Genomic DNA, 16540 nt, shown 5'->3' with positions numbered 1-16540 from the left:
TTCCTTCCTTGGACCACTTTTGGTAGGTCCTGACCACTGCAGACCAGGAACATCCCACAAGAGCTGCAGTTTTGGAATTGCTGGCCAACCCAGTAATGTAATGAGATAATCAATGTTATTCACTATTCACAATGTTATGGCTGATCGGCGTATGTTATTTTGGACTGTAATATTAAATCCTCTTTTGTTTGACAGAAAAACTTGCTTGTGCACTAAAGAATTACCTTTCTTTGTCTGTACAGATGTCATTGTTGCAAACAGTCTTTATCCACACCTATTGGATTATGATAAACCTGAAAAACATAAATAATTTATATTACTAAAAACAGTGATATAGAGTGATTTCGATTTAAAAAACAAATAAAAAAATGTTGTCCTACTTTATGCTGTTATTAGCTGTGGCTAGAGGTTCTCACTATCACACATAGACCCAAAAACCTTGGGCAACTGTATACTGACACTTGTTAAATGCTAATGTTGAAAATACACAGTCAGATCTTGTTTCAGATCCATCAATGCAATGACATTTACAAATTATATACCGTTAGGTCCTAACTAAACAATTTTATTCAAATTTTATCCAATTAAATAATACTTATATTAGCCAAGCACTGGTAATTATTGATCTGACAAATCAAATTGGAAACAAATTGTCAATATGTAGCCAATGTTCTGTTGCATATTTATGAGAACATTGTGTTGTTTCTCTTTCATTTGGGAGTTTTTTTAATATTACACAACAGGCATGCTTTATATTAGAATACAGACTACATTACTACAGACAAAGCATAAAGCAAGTTTGCCACCAACATTTTAAAGCTATTTCCATTTATCGAAAGCCACCCCTGTGATGGAAATGACGCAGATTAATGTTCATATTTATGGTGCTATACAGGGAGAACAGTAGCATTGCTCTGTCAGATTCTCCCGATCAGATGTTTAATGCCTCGGATTAGGAAGTCTAGACTGGCTGCTTTTACTTTTGAACTTGGTTACAGAAGGGTTTATAAACTGCATTTACTAGTGTCACCAACATAAAGCTATTGGGCAATAAATATACTAAAAAGAAGCTCATATTTCTTCAAGGCAAGCAATGACATCATTCAGAACTGCACTCACAGCATTCTAAAATATGTTCTGGGACAATTCACTGTTATGGTGTAACTGAACCTGTTCTGCACAGTACTGTAAGAGAGGTCAACGGAGCACTGTACACCTAATTATAATGACAACTTTAAAAAACCAAAACAGAAAATCGGAAATTAGCTTCTATCATTATGAGATAAAAATAATATGAGAATAGCTGTTGTGTGTTGGGGAGGATACAAACGTACATTTTTACTAGCAATGCAACTCCTCACGCCTACAATATCTGCTGATCTTTGATTGACATAGCTAACATGAAGTCTAAAGAAATTCCTCCTGACATATCACAGTATACACAGTACCAATTAAAAAAAATCCTAAGTCAGTCTCCTCTTCTGCGGTGAACAGACTGCAACACTGTTAGCTTTGAAGTAAGTCTCAAGGTGAGAAGATTCAACAAAGCTGATCTAAGGGCTCGTTCAAACTAGGGATGAGCACGGGTTTGGTCCAGACGTGAGGTCATCTGAACTCGCAAAGAAGCTGTGAGTACTAGCCCAGATAGTTGCACCAGGTCATTATCTGCCCTGCAGTAGTACGTAAACAAAGGGGCAGGATGCTGGTGACATCATTGGCCTGATATGACTCCATGGCCATCTTAGGTAAATGTATTTGGCCAAATAAGGCCATGTTGCCATATAAGGTCAATTGACCAAATATGGCCATGTAGTCATATAAGCCATGTGGCCAGCGGACACCGGCCTGCACATCAAAATGGCCTGCTGGTGTGAAAGTGCCCTGACATTTGTGAACACATAATAAAGAACTGCACAGGCACTGTGAATGACATTGTTGTGTCATCTTCAAGCCAGGATCTCAGTCCATGAAGTAGCTGCTGAGCCCGGATAATTCCTGAACAAGGATGGTGTTGTCCTCCGATATGGAAAACCAGATGAATAGCAGATGAACGGGGAGTACTGTAATCTCTGTGATAGGTAATAAGTCCCTGTAAATGTTACACATACACATACTTAGCTTCCATGCACATAACTTGAAAAATATATCTGGTGCGAAGTACACTTTAAGTTGAAGGGAATTTCAGTTATGTGCACAGTGTATCCACAGCCTGTGGCTCTACAATTCTCAAGCATGCTCATCATCCAGGAGCAAGATCTCCTCCTGTGCACATAACACCCTGGAGATGCCTCCAGCAAACAGACACAGCAGATGTAATTTTAGCACTGTCAACTAAATCCTTCCATAAAGCTAACTAAACAAGAACCAGCATGTTCTTAAAACATCATGAAGGACTCTTATATGACATATATAGATTGAATTAAAGGTTTTCACATTAAACCAAACCCATGCTAAGCGAGATACAAGGGCTGCTGTTCACATACATTTAAAAACACTAACTGCCTGGTTGTTGCTGGCTTCAAAACATTCAGAGTTGCTGGCCTGCAACAAGCATGCCAGTTAGAAAGTGAGAGTGGTATAATAACTTTTGAAATGTGCTCTTGATCCGGATCTGTGCCTCAGAAAGAGTTAAACAACTGGCTCAGCAAGGCAGCAAGGCAGTTAGCACATTTTCAGAAGGACAGTCCGTAACAGAAGCCCCATTATGTATAACCTATAAGTATAGGTTTCCTTTAGGCCAGGGTTAGCCAAATAATAGTCCTCCAGCTATGGTGGAACTACAAATCCCATGAGGCATTGCAACATTCTCACAGCCACAGACATGACTTCCTGGAGAGAGATGCATGATGGGATTTGTAGTTTCATCACAGATTGAGGACCAGGGTTTTGCTACAGCTACAGGGTAGATTTAGTCCTCCTTCACCAGGCCGTTCTGATCTGATCTGCTCTGGTTTGATTAGAAGCTCAATTAGTCTATGGCAGGGGCGTCCCTACACTATTCACTTTCTTGAGTGCAGCCCACCTGGTGACACACTTACCTTCAGCTCAGATACAACAATGTTCACTGTGCTGCCCTACCCAGCAGCACACAGTCTTCACATAGAAAACCTCCAGCCCTGTTCATATTTGGTGGTATTCCACAGGACTACTGAAGACCACCATGAGTATGGCCGGTCTATAGGAATGAATGAAGTCATGGTATGCATGTGTGGTGTGAAGAGGATTTGGCAGGATGTCTTCTTTGTGAGAACTGTGCAGCCCCGTGTATGACAACTGTTTCATCTGCCAAAGTCTTTGTGATTCGTGCAGACAGTCCTGTACCCACTCACCCCTGCCAAACAACACAACTGGGTCCCAAATCTTTATTGTGCAGCAGTAGCACAATTTAGTCAAGAACACTCCCCCAGCCTTACTAACTAGACAGTATAGGCGCAGCAGCTTACCAATAAGGTCATCTCAGTGTTCCCTCAACTGTACGCATCTGTGAACACATATACTGCAATCTGTCCTGATTGGCTCAGTGTGCTGGTTTTCCCTCTTCTACTCTGAGTGCTGCTGTGCAAGGGATTATGTGTGCATGGCATCATTAAATACATTGTACTTATTCCTTGTCTATTCACTGTATTAGTGCATGGAACAGGCTTGAGTACATGAGCTGTATAAGTGAGGCCATGGTAATCAAGCAGCACTCTTCTTTCACTGATCTGACTTTTGCAACCTTAAATATGATTGCTAACTAAAGGTTACTGCACATAGTATATTATGATTGTTTTAGGAAACGTGTCAATAATCTGCATAGTGTCAGTTAAAAACAACAGCAAGAATATTGTTTTATTGTAGCCAATGTGAAACAAGATGAAGCATGTTGCAAGCGCATTGTATTTACAAATTGTGAATTAGTTCCTGTCAGTTTCATGTTTCTAAGAGTGTCAGTTTTAGGATTAGAATTGAAAGGTGATTATCTTTATTTATAATCTGGGTATAACCTCATTTTGCAACAATGAAGTATCTTTGTGAATACATTGTACTGATGTTGCTCAAAATATGAGGTAAGATTATTACAATACAAATTCAGCGTTGCATTCCACTTACAGGACACATGTGGAGGCTGCCATTGCTGACCTCCTACAAAAAGACTAATTATCACCTGGCTGTTCTGTTGACTCTTTGGGTTTAGTATTTATTGAATCACTGGCCTGAATCAAATGCATGCAGATCGGGAGCTCTGATCTCACTACACCTCACTTGCTGCATGCTTGTATTGGATCTGCAGCCCAAAAAGGATTCCAGCAATTGGAACATTGCTACAGCCAGGAAACCAGCCTTTTTTAAAAAAAGATGTGAGCATAGGCAGCCTAAATATTTTGCTTAGTACAAGTTCCCTTTAAAAACGCTGAGATATATTCAGGGCTGGATTTACTCTCTCTGCTGCCCCAATGCCAGGTTCCTCAATGCGTCCCCCTGTATGCAGGCTGCATACAAGTGATCTCGGCGACATCACCGAGATTCCTTGTGCAAAACAAGTGGTGGCTTCCCTGCTGTACATTTAGCCCTGCTTGCCCAAAATGTAGAAAACAACTACCCACCCGGCACCCGGAACTGCATGTCCCGGGTATCGGGAGATAGGAATTCCACACCCCTGCTGCCCCTCTACTCACTGCTGCCCCAAGGCCGGCATCAGTTGGCCTTGTGGGAAATCCGGCCCTGGATATACAGTATCTATAGGCTACCAATGCTGATCGTCTTGAAAATGCTACTTGCATAGATGTCAGGCTGCTGAGAAAGTACTGAAGCCAGGGTTAGCAAGTCAACCTTCAAGGACATTTGTGCTAAGAGTAAAATATAAAATGATATAGCTGAACTCTCCTGAATATCCTAGTTGTCGGGTTGTCATGCTGATCCAGTGGCTTCAGGGCCAGCATCACACCTATGTCTTGTGGTAAGAAGCTCTAAAACCGCAATAAACAGCGGTTCATTTTGAATGGCACTCCCATACATTAAGGTCCATTGTAGTGTAGTAACATACATGTATGCATTAATCCACCGCCACGGAACATCCGGGTATGAAGGACGTCTAATACTTTGACCTGACCTGGAAGTAATATGTTCTTGGCAGTTCTATGCACTTATTTTGGGTTAGAAAACAAGAAAAAAATGAAAGTAGAGGATCAGCATGGTAACAGGGAATTATAATTATCAGAATAGAATAGATGTAAAATGACCCACATTTTCATCACCATTTTGATTAGATGTCTTAAGGCCGTGACACACTGCACGCGAAGCCGTGCAGAGCGAAGCAAAGCTATCCGGCACGGAGCTGTGCGTGCAGTGTGTGAGCTGAGTGCAGTCAGATGATTGACTGCACCTTCAGCCAATCGGCTCGTGCTTAACAACCGGCCAGACGTCGCATCCCGTCGCGCTGGTTTATATGCGCGAGCTGATTGGCTGAAGTTGAAATTGTTCATCTCGCCAGCTGAGGTGCCCAGAAGAAAATTACATGACACACTGCTCGCAAAGGCAGCGCGCCACCGCTCCGCGCTGCTTCGCCTGCAGTGTGTCACGGCCTTTAAACTATTGACCTGCTGAAGTGGTGTAATCTATTATGAATGAGCATAGTGTGCCACACATATAATTCTTGTAGACTGGACGGGGCTAAAAGCATTTTTTTTCTCAATATAGTCCCAAATTGACATAGTATGAGTGTTGTATGATTATATTCCATGTTTTTCCACTTTCAAAAAAAATTCACCCATGTTGCAAAAAGTAAAATGTGCTTTTAATAATTGTTTGCATTGGAGCCTGCAAAGCATTGCATTTGCGATCAGTGAATTGAGGGTACAATGATCAGGCTACTGCAGACTGTTCCTCCAGGTCCATACCATAAATAATGATAAATGTACTGTGCTCTAAAACTATAAAAAGAGCTGATAATATAATATCATAATTCCTCTTAAGCTACAAATAACAGTACAAATTAATATATCACCTTGTCAAAACTGTATGTAAAATATCTATAATACTATAAATTGAATGCTAAATAAATAGTAATAACACAATCTTATTGCAGAAAATACATAAATGAAAATTAGGTGCACGAAGATGTGAAGTGAGTCCAGATCCCACATAATTCTTCTAACAGATCAGTGCCCAATCCAGAAGGAAAAAAAATCCACTGTGACAAATATGCCCAGATTTCTGTAATTTGTGTGTAAAATGTCCAGAACGGTGCTCCCAACCATCACCAAAAACAAGCGTGCACAGTGCTCCGAAACTCTTCCCGCACTCCCCAGACTTATATAGCTATCGATAAAGATAAGCCATATATCGCTCAGTAACAGATAATCACAGACTCTTTCTTTACCAGAAGCCCGTTTCTGATGTTACTTACACAACGTAAGTTGCAAATTGCGTTAAAAAATCCAACAGGTCCTTCACTCCTCGTGTACTATGGCCAACTGTAGGTAAGCTCCGCCCACCCACATCACTGTGTTTGCATGATGAAGGGACCATGTTTGGTTCCGACACGTTGCTTATTGCACTGTGTCATTAACCCAGATAGCAAGGATAACTTGCCACACACTTGTGGCAGGGTTAAATTGTAATTATTTTGAACTTGCCACACACATTCCTGGCAAGTTGTAGACTTGCAGAACACTCGCAGCACAAGTTCTAGTTGACACTTTTTGAATTTGTAGCAAATTTGCTTGGCAAGTCTACAGCAAGAGTCCTGCAGGTCTTAGCAAGAGCTCTGCAAGCTCACTGTTCTGGAGACTTGCAATGCAGACTTGCTGTAATTGTGCAACAAAATTGTGAAGCTTGGCTTCTGCAATAGTTTAGCAAGTCATTTTCAAACTTGCAGCTCAATTGCTTGCTATCTGGGAAGTTTGCCTAGAGTCTTAATAAAAAGGACATGCCGTACATTTGGCCTTGGAGTACGGGTGACTTTTTCAATATTCCTGTAATTTGTGCAGTACCATCCGCAGGTCATACCAGCATTCACTTGTTCTATGGGATTCCGGTCTGTAGTGCGGTGGATCAATTACTACACGTGATCCCTCTGATTGAAGGGGACACAGACCACAGCATGTATCGGCTCCCAGTGAGGAGGATAACAGCAGAGTAGGGCAGCAGTGTCAGCGGCAACTAATTGAAAATCAACTAATCGATAATGAGAATTGTTGACAATGATTCTTATGATCGATTATCAATTAAATCAATTAATTGTTGCAGCCCTACTACAGACTGCCTGCAGAAAACTACAGGAGGGGGGTGGATACAAGGCCAGTCACCCGGCACAAGGAGAGAGAGGAGCATTGACCGGTCTCTACTACAGGAAGCTCCTGCACAGAGGTAAAGTTTCGCACTGAATTACTGCACAGATCTGGAAGAAGTACACAAAGCATTCCAAGATTCAAGTAAGAATACACATGGCTCTTGTATTTACACAATATTTGATTATTCCGGCGTTCAGCTTTAATGTTGAACTCGGTTTAATAAACACAGTATACATTGATTGAGTGATAGATTGGTCATGAGTGGGACTCAGTAACCTCGTCAGGAGTTTTAATTGCCATATTTAATGAAAAAATTTCAGTATTCAAAGTTTCTGAGAAGAAACTGTCTTGAAGTCAGTTAGCTCATATGTTTCAGAACAGAATGTACTGCATAGATGTCAGTCACACCAACACCTGGCTGCTTATTCTGATTCAGCATCTCAATGACATCATGTATCGTAAGAGGCTGACAAATTTCAGGTTCCTTTAACTTCTACAAATTTCACTTTGGATGAACCAGAACCTATTCCAGCCTTTTTAATGAGGGCGTGATGGCTTCTTGCTAATTCCTCTCTGGGGGTGTGGTACAACAACATAGTTTGTTGTCAGTCGATTTACCGCCCCAGTCCCTGCTTAACCTGCCCTGCAACATTCTCCCTGTCTGGGAAGGTCCCAAATAAAATGGGACCTGCACCTCGCAGAGCCACTGTGAGCCCCATGCACTTTCCTGACCGAAATGACTCCAATTAGGAGTGTCACTTAGTCTTGATGAACAGTGAATGTGTATCGAGAGTTATGACATAATAATGACACGTAATGAGACATTTATCCAAATGACACAGTTTTAAAAAATTGTTCAACTTTTCTCCGGTTTCTATCAGCCGGCCTCATTAGGCAGCCCGGATCATCCATTGCACTCTAGAAGAAATGTTCATGTCAAAGGATATATTCTATCTACAAAAGACCCAGGAGTGACATGGAGGTTCTTACCATTCTTGGCCTTCTAGCTGAGCATTAGGCCCCTTTCATAAGGAAACCTGTCAGTTCCGATATGCAGGGGATCCGCGCACAGATCCCCTGTTGATCTGAGCAGCATGGAACGGATGTTATCATTGTGATATCCATGTCCGTCCATTTTTTTTCTTTAAAAAGCTGAACTTACCGGTCCTATGCTAGGTCTATGGGAAGTTGAATGTAAGTGGACATTTACATGTTTGTTTACATCAGATTACCCCTGATCCCCCACAATCAGGTTTGGCAAAACGGAACTCTTCCATTTGGTTTACCTGGGTGTAGTCGCGGTGAGCAGACACACATCCGTTTAGAACTGGCTGCCCGTAGACTAACATTGGGCTTTTTGAAAAACTAACAGGCGGACCTAATCAAATTACCCATCTGAAAGGGGTCTTACTGTTATAGGAGTTCATTTAACGAGACCTGGTGAAGAACAATCTAGATGTGTTGGTCCCTAGCAGCCGATTGTTAAACAGTAAATGTGAAACCTGTCTGGTAGCTAGCAGCATGACTACTAGCTCTCCTTTGTTTCATTTTTTACAACTTCTACTCCTGTTTATGTATTTGGTGCTGCACCTTTGACTCTCTGGTTGCTGGATTGTTGGGACTTGATAGTTTCCCTAGTTGGTAAAGGAGAATGACAGCAAGGACAAGACTAAGTAGATGGATACCTAGTTATGAAAGTGTCAGCAGAGCATTTACGGTACAAAGAATGCTGACTGAACCCTGATCACTATGCATTACTGACTCCTAACTGGCTCAAAATTGTCGTATGCAGTTAAGAATTCTTGCCATTGCATTACATGCACACGACAGGAGGGGTTTAGGTTCCTGGCCCACATGTTTTAAAATTTGTCACAAAATCTTAAACTTCATTTTAGTTTTTAATTTTCTGCTTATTGCCTCTTTTTTGTTCAATTTCCGTGTTGGCCTACATTATAGCAGGAAAACAATTTTGTAATCTGAACTTGCAGTTTATATTTTATGATCAGATTCTGCAGACCTGATAGGCAGCCCAAAGGCCAACTGAAGGCGCTTGCGCAACAGGCTGACATTGTTGCTGCTAAATGCAAGACAACAGCTTAGAGTTGTCAGCTTGAGAGAGGAAGTGGTAATACTGGCAGGATCTCAGGTAAGAAACTTTGCAAGAGATTCATAAAAACAAATGATTTGTTTAAAGGAGAACTATGGGGTCAGTGCTTTTTCCCATAGTTCTCCTAAGCGTAACGGGAGGACACAAACTAGCGTCCTCCCGTCACCCAAAGCTCAGTATACGGCGAGCTACAGCTTGCAGGTACAGCTGAGACGCCGCAGCCGGGACGGATCCCGACATTACTGTCGAGATCCGCCCAGCTGTGTGTTTGACAGCTGGCTCTGCCTATCTAGAGGCAGAGCCAGCTGTACCCGACCCCTCCCCCGTCCGTTCCGTCAGTCAGCACTGGAGGATTGGACAGGGGAGGGGAGGGAATCCCTGCAGGGAGCCGTGGGTGACAGTCACGGCTCTCTGCAGGGACAGGATCGAGAAGTGAGCGAGCGCCGGTATGTGTTCGCTCACTTCCCGATCTATTGAGCTGACCTGTGACAGTTTTATTGTCACAGGTCGGCTAGAACTATGAGGCTGAGTGGTTTTCACTCGCCTCATAGTTCTCCTTTGAAGAGATACTGTCGCCAGACCTTTCATTTTAACAAGAATCTTCCCATAAGCGTATATGAGCATCTAATGTATTTTAGGCATTTTATTTACTTGTAAAAGCCTCCCTTGTGTAGATATCTAAAGGCCTAAAACTTCTACTGTGTGCAGCCATCTTGCAATTGATGTGAGCAGCCTTAGCGCTGTAATTTAGGTGACACTCTGTAGATCCCCCCCCACCTTCACTCCTCTCCTGGCAGCTACATAAAAGGTTATGTAAGTAGGTGAAGGGAGGGGTAGAGGAGCTAATCCCGCACATATAGCAATCAGTCTAGCAAAATTCAGGTGTGTGGATGACAGCGTACAGCCACGTCCTCCCATAGGGAAGAACAGGCTGCTGCGTGCAATTACACACAGCACCTGTCCCTCCTGGGATCAGCCAGTTTACGGACCTGCAGGCCGCACGGACGTGTACGCCCCGCCTGAATGAGGCCTTATACATCAATCTATTTCAGTCTTAGGATAGTTAGTCTCATGTTTGATTGTTGCCTAATCTGGGCAATAATGAAGCCATTAAATGTCCATGAAGACGTTATGGCCTGCGCAGATACCCCCGGCTTGTCGACCTACGCAAAAAAAAGTTGATTCTCCAAAATGTGTTTTCCCAGATAACTGTTATTGCTTCTCCTACATGACGCCAGCCAAATGGATCCCTGCGTAGTGTATCTACATGCTTGCTTAGCTGAAAACTCCCACCACCAAACCAACCACCATCTTATGTTTTTGGATAGCCTAACAGGTTTGTTTTCTAATGTTAATCTACCACTGACATCATTTAATGATTTTTCACATGAAGAAGGAATAAGCATATGTTAGCTTCAGCTAAAGCAAACTGAGGAGTCACAATGAGAACCAGTTTTTGGGCTGGGTTGTTTCCCTTCATATATTCTAAATGAATGATACTGTATAAATTGGCAGCATTATTGCATTAAGCAGTGAGCATGTAACAACTAGTTAAGCACGACAATGGTCACAGCTGTAGAGAGAGATCAGAAACACACATGTACAGACACTTCTAGAAAAAAACACTAAAAAAACATCTAAACCTACCATAATAACTGCAACCTTGTCCACTCCTATTGGGTGCTGGCACCATGACTGGACCTCTTCCTCCCAGATCACAATAGCCACCCACAGATGATGCTGAACACCCAAGGAATGACCTATCAATGCTTGTCTATACGACCTCAGTGGGCAGAGCTCCACAATCTGGCATTGCAGAGATTCCGGTAATGGTACTAGTGGAGCACATGTGCTGAAAGTTTTCAGGAAATAATAATGACACGATTTAGAACAAACAGGTGTCTTTTTCAGAGGCAGAAGCACAAATCTGTACATTATATAACTAATCAGCAGCATCTTATGGTAATGAAAAACAATGTATAGGCCGGATTCATGTTATTGTGGTGCATTAAAGCTAAACTTGAGCAGATGTTATTTACACAAATGAATGTAGCTAATGTGTTCATTAATACATTCTTAAAGTGTATTTCCACTTTTTCATCCAAACTGGGATTAGACATTTTTCATATATGCTACATGTTCCCATTCAAAATTAAAAAAAAGGTTTCCTGCTTATCAGTTACCTTGCTCTTTTCTAAAAGAAAAGTTTTTTCCCTAAACTGAATTTTCCTCTGGAATGCACAGGGGGCCAGAGAGAAAATCATGAACTTAAAGTGACACTAAACTCGGAAGTTAATAGTTAAGATACTTGAATGCATTTTAAGATTTAACAAAAATGTATCTTATTTGTGTATAGATATTGTGATGTTGGGGAGCTCACAGAGCACTCGCACAGGGTTTTTCCATTAACCAAAAGACTTTATTATTCTTTCAAAGGCAGGCAACAAAGGAAGTCCAACAAAAATAGCATGTCTTCAGCAAATAACAGCTATTGGCTCACCAATCCTTGAGTTGCCCCACACACTCACAGTGTCCCAGTCCTTTAACAGTTTTCTGTTGCAGCACTGTTGCTCCGGCCTCAATCCTCAGGGCCCCTGTCTGGCTCCTCCAGACAACCTCAGTGATGTGCTAAACTGTACATTAGGTTTCACAAGCCTGCAGCTCCCTGCTGCACTGACCTCCACTCGGACTCCTGGGTGGAGTTCTCCTGTCTCCCAGGTGGGGCCCTCAATATATCCCAGCACCCCCCTCATGAGGGTTGCACACGGTTACACAATTAGTTGCTGGTCGCTACTAAAGCATGGACCCAGGAATGGAGATTTCGTCCCACCCGGAGCTTTAAGAAATCTCCAGGATGCCAACTGTGAGCCAGAAAACCTGGAAAGGACTAAAAAGCCAGCTCTTTCCTGATACAAGCAACGCTTCCTGGAGCAGCTCAACCCCTCTGGCTGAGAATCCTGGGTCACTTTGAGGCCACAGAACCCGGTGGTATTGCCACGCAATGCCACAATACTCAAAAAATCTCTGACACAGGCTCACTCCTGTGATGGACTGCAATCTCAACACAAATTAGTAAACTAAACGTGAGATTGTAGTCCATCACAGGAGTGATCTTGGAGCAGTGGCTACTTTACAACACACACAGGGACCATGGAGAACAAATGTAGCCACCCTCCAGAAGGAAGGACAGTGTCAGCACCAATTCAGAGATGATTTGTATGCATGTTTTTGTTGTGAGTAGTTATTTTTAATGCAGAACCTGAATTTTACTTTGTATAAGACTCTTGCATTCCTTATACAGCTGAGCTCAGACAGGGGGAGGGAGAAGCAGCATAAGGAGCCAATCAGTTATGCTACTGTGAAAGAAGCATTCTGGTAGGAGAAGAGAGCAGAGTGACAGATGAGCTCATCAGTCTGATGCTTCTCCTTTCACTGCCCAGGCACAGGCTAGGGGATGAGAAGGGAACCTGAAAGTGTTAATGAACTGCAGCAGTGGAAAATCAGGTCTCCTAATTGTCACACAGGGCTGCGTGTTGTGGACAGAAATACAAATACAAATCCTTTGGCTGGTAAAACAGCTCCAATATATGTATTTCATTTGTGTTTTAGCTGTTTGTTCTGCTTAACATGTGTGTTGCCATGTGTTGTGTTAAAGCTTCCCATTCAATGTGAATGAGCTGTAAATCCACTGCTTTGCAGGTTATAGGGCACCTGCACCCCTTTTCCCAACCCATCACTTCATAACATGCACAGGGGGGAATTTATCAAAACTGGAGCAGACAGAATCTGGAGCATTTGCCCATGGCAGCCTATCAGCTTCTCTCTTCACTTTGTTCAGTTAAGATTTGAAAATTAAAGAGAAGCTGATTGGTTGCCATGAACAACTGCTCCAGCTTTTGTCTGCTACAGTTTTGATAAATTCCCCTCACAGAGTTTTCACACAAGAGCAAATGACAGGTTTACTTTAAAATCAGCAACAGACATGTTCTGGTGGCTGAACATTCGCAAACAATCTGATAACAAATAAACACTTTTGTTGCTGTAAGAAATAGGGCTGCAACAACTAATCGACATAATCGATTATAATCGATTATTGAAAAAGTTGTCAACTTTTTCAATAATCGATTAATCGGCTTCCGATCAGTTGGCCCTGTTCACAGCTCCGCACGCTGTGCGCCGCACCTCCTCCCCACCTCACGCTTGACGCTGCCAGACCCGCTCGCATTCACGCGCCACACGCCGCACCTCCTCCCCGCGTCACATTTCCTGCCCATCCACATCCACGATCGGCAAGGGACGCGGGGAGATGTAGTAAGGAGGAGCAGGTGTTGCTGGGATTTGTATTTCTCTATAGCTGATGGTACATTGTGCTGTATATTATACATAGGAATACAAATCCCACAAATACATTATACACTGTATGTATAATGTATTGCTGGGATTTGTTGTACTCCTCTATAGCTGGTGATATTCTGCATTGCGCTGTATAGAGGACTACAAGTCCCAGCAATAATACATTATACAGCGCAATGCAGAATACCACCAGCTATAGAGGAGTACAACAAATCCCAGCAATAGTACATTATAAAGTGGTACAATGCTAAATACCACCAGCTATAGAGGACTACAAAACCCAGCAATAGTACATTATACAGCGCAATGCAGAATGCCGCCAGCTATTATGTACTATTGCTGGGATTTGTTGTATTCCTCTATAGCTGGCGGTATTCTGCATTGTGCTGTATAATGTGCTTTTGCTGGGTTTTGTAGTCCTCTATAGCCGGTGCCATTCTGCATTCATTGCTGTATAATTTTACACTTTCCATTTCACTATATTGCACACCACACTATCTTTTTTTTTTTTTTTACTTCCACCGCTCCAAGCTTGCTCCTGTGATGGACTACAACCTCAATACAAACTAGTAGTCCCATCACTGGAGCCATTTTTTAAACTTTATTTTATTGTTTATCCGATTAACCGATTAATCGAACTTAATAATCGGCTAACTAATCGATTTTGAAAATAATCGTTAGCTGTAGCTCTAGTAAGAAACCTGTCAAGGGGCTCAAAAAGAGAAGTCAAAAATTGTAAATTGAAATTTGATTTTTCACATTTGTAGTCAAATTTGAGAAATCCCCTCTATATGTTTGTTATGTGTTCCCATTCTCACAGTGTAAGGGTAAGATGACAGCAGCACATGTGCACAAACCAAGTGTTCGTGTGGCTGGAAAACCGGGAGTGTGCATGAAAACACGAGCAACGGCTGTCGCATTGGAAATTACGCTTCTACCCTAATAGTTAAGCATATAAAAACGAACCTGCCCTTGCCCCATTGCTGATGGTCTTTCAGCTAGTGTTCCTGTGTGCCTGTACTCTGTTGGATTCCTGTTACCTGCTTGACCCGGTTTAGTTTGGACTTCTCTATATCGATTGCTGCCTGCCCCTGACCTCGGCCTGTTTCCTGGACTTTGCCTTCTGCCTCCTGATTCTGTACCCCACTGCCCGGCTGGCTCTGACCTTTGGCTTTCCTGACCACGCTTCAGTCTCTTGATTCTGTTCCTACGCTGCCCGCCCGGTTGGACCTCCGGCTTGCTGACTACACTCTACCAGGACGTCTCCTGCACAGTGTCGGTTCCCATCAGTGGCATTCGTGCTCCTCGCTGTCCACCTGCTCCCTGTTCCCATCAGCAGGGGTGGTAAGACATGAGTCGCAAGGGAAGCCTCCTCACCTTCCGGTCCCTCACCAGGTACGTGACATAGCATACGTAAAAAAATATTTTAAAAAATAATTCTTACTTTTTAGATGTATTTTATGTTTCTTTGGAGGAGACCTTTGGGCAGACAGCGAGCTACCTTAAACAATTTCAAATTTTCATACAGACACTGAGGACACAATCAATTTCCTCTCATTAAAGGGGAACGTTACCCATATCTTTAAAATAACAACAAAGACACTTTTAGAAATGTTTAGTAATGACAATCTACAAACACATACTTTTAGATCATTGCCAGCTTTGGATACCTTTTTTCTCTTTTCTTCTGAAGTCTTCTGACAGTGGCCATGTTTACTAAGAACAGAATACTAGCTCTCCATTTACTTCCTCGAATTCTGGCACATGTGACTAGGACAAGTGACCATGCACATCATCTCAGGGGAGGAAAATGCCTTTCCCTGGGATCTCCTGAGATTACAGATGAGATTTCCCAGCAATGCTCTGCTGATGACAAGGCAATCCCAATGTGCATTGCGTTGGCAAACTGAAGTCATTTGCACTTTCAAAGCAGGAAGTGAATGCTCTGCAAGTGTAAGTATTTCAGTTATCACAGCATTTTACACCTGACATGTCTATGTTATTATTAATTATCATACATAGAGGGACGCATTGGTAGAATTTGATTTTTGAGTGTAAAAGTCCGCTTTAACGTATAATGCAGAAGCCAGGTTTCTAGATCTTTAACCCTTTGTTAGGGCGGACAGTGTCAATAATGAGATCTGTCAGCAAAGTACAAACAGGGTTTTTTATTCTAAACAAGCCCCTCCTTACCATAACATAGAAGGGGAAAGCTTAGCTGGATTTTAAAGCAAGTAAAATGTAAGCAGCATTTTTTAAATATATATATTTTTAGGTCATGCTGTGTGTATGGTAGCAAGTCACAAATATAAAATAGGTATTATCCCAATTTGGCTGCAAAAGTGGAAATACACTTTAAGCATTCATTTTGAACAATCTGCTGTTTTTAGATCCCTTTACAAGCGCCAAAAGAAATCATACATGAGAATGCTTCTGAAGGCTGACAATTTCTCGAAAACGCTGCTAATAATAACTTGCAGTGTTTGCTGTAAGGTGGACCTGGCTGGGGGATGAATTTAATGAGATAAGGTTAATGGAACATAGAGGTAACTGATTGTTGTACACACACGCCTCACTATTGTCAAATGCACGAGGAAACATTTTTGTAGATGTTATCGGGCACTCCCTGTCACAGAAATGACAGCTGCTGAACAAAGCTCTCAAATTCAGATGAATTGATATCATAGCTGTGATTGTTGATCTGTGTAGTGTCAACACTGAAGCAAAGGTAAAGTACAAAGAGAGTAATAGAATGCACATTTTTTCTCTATCTGTATGTGTTTAGGATAAATATATACAGGATATA

General features: G+C 42.2%; 1 protein-coding gene across 1 annotated transcript in view; it reads right to left on the bottom strand.

Annotated features, from left to right (window-relative positions):
* Positions 1–16540, bottom strand: part of LOC108795342 (mucin-2-like) — a 93212-nt gene that overhangs the window by 66383 nt on the left and 10289 nt on the right. Inside the window, exon 2 of the mRNA XM_018566577.1 lies at positions 225–293. Within this exon, the coding sequence (XP_018422079.1) occupies positions 225–249 (25 nt within the window). The 5' untranslated portion in view covers positions 250–293. The remainder of the gene's footprint in view (positions 1–224; positions 294–16540) is intronic.

This window comes from Nanorana parkeri, unplaced genomic scaffold (assembly GCF_000935625.1).
Source record: "Nanorana parkeri isolate BGI_ZX_2015 unplaced genomic scaffold, ASM93562v1 scaffold960, whole genome shotgun sequence".
In the NCBI taxonomy this organism is placed as follows: domain Eukaryota; kingdom Metazoa; phylum Chordata; class Amphibia; order Anura; family Dicroglossidae; genus Nanorana; species Nanorana parkeri.
The sequence above is the reverse complement of the archived record's forward strand: the minus strand, read 5'-3'. Positions and strand labels throughout refer to the sequence as shown.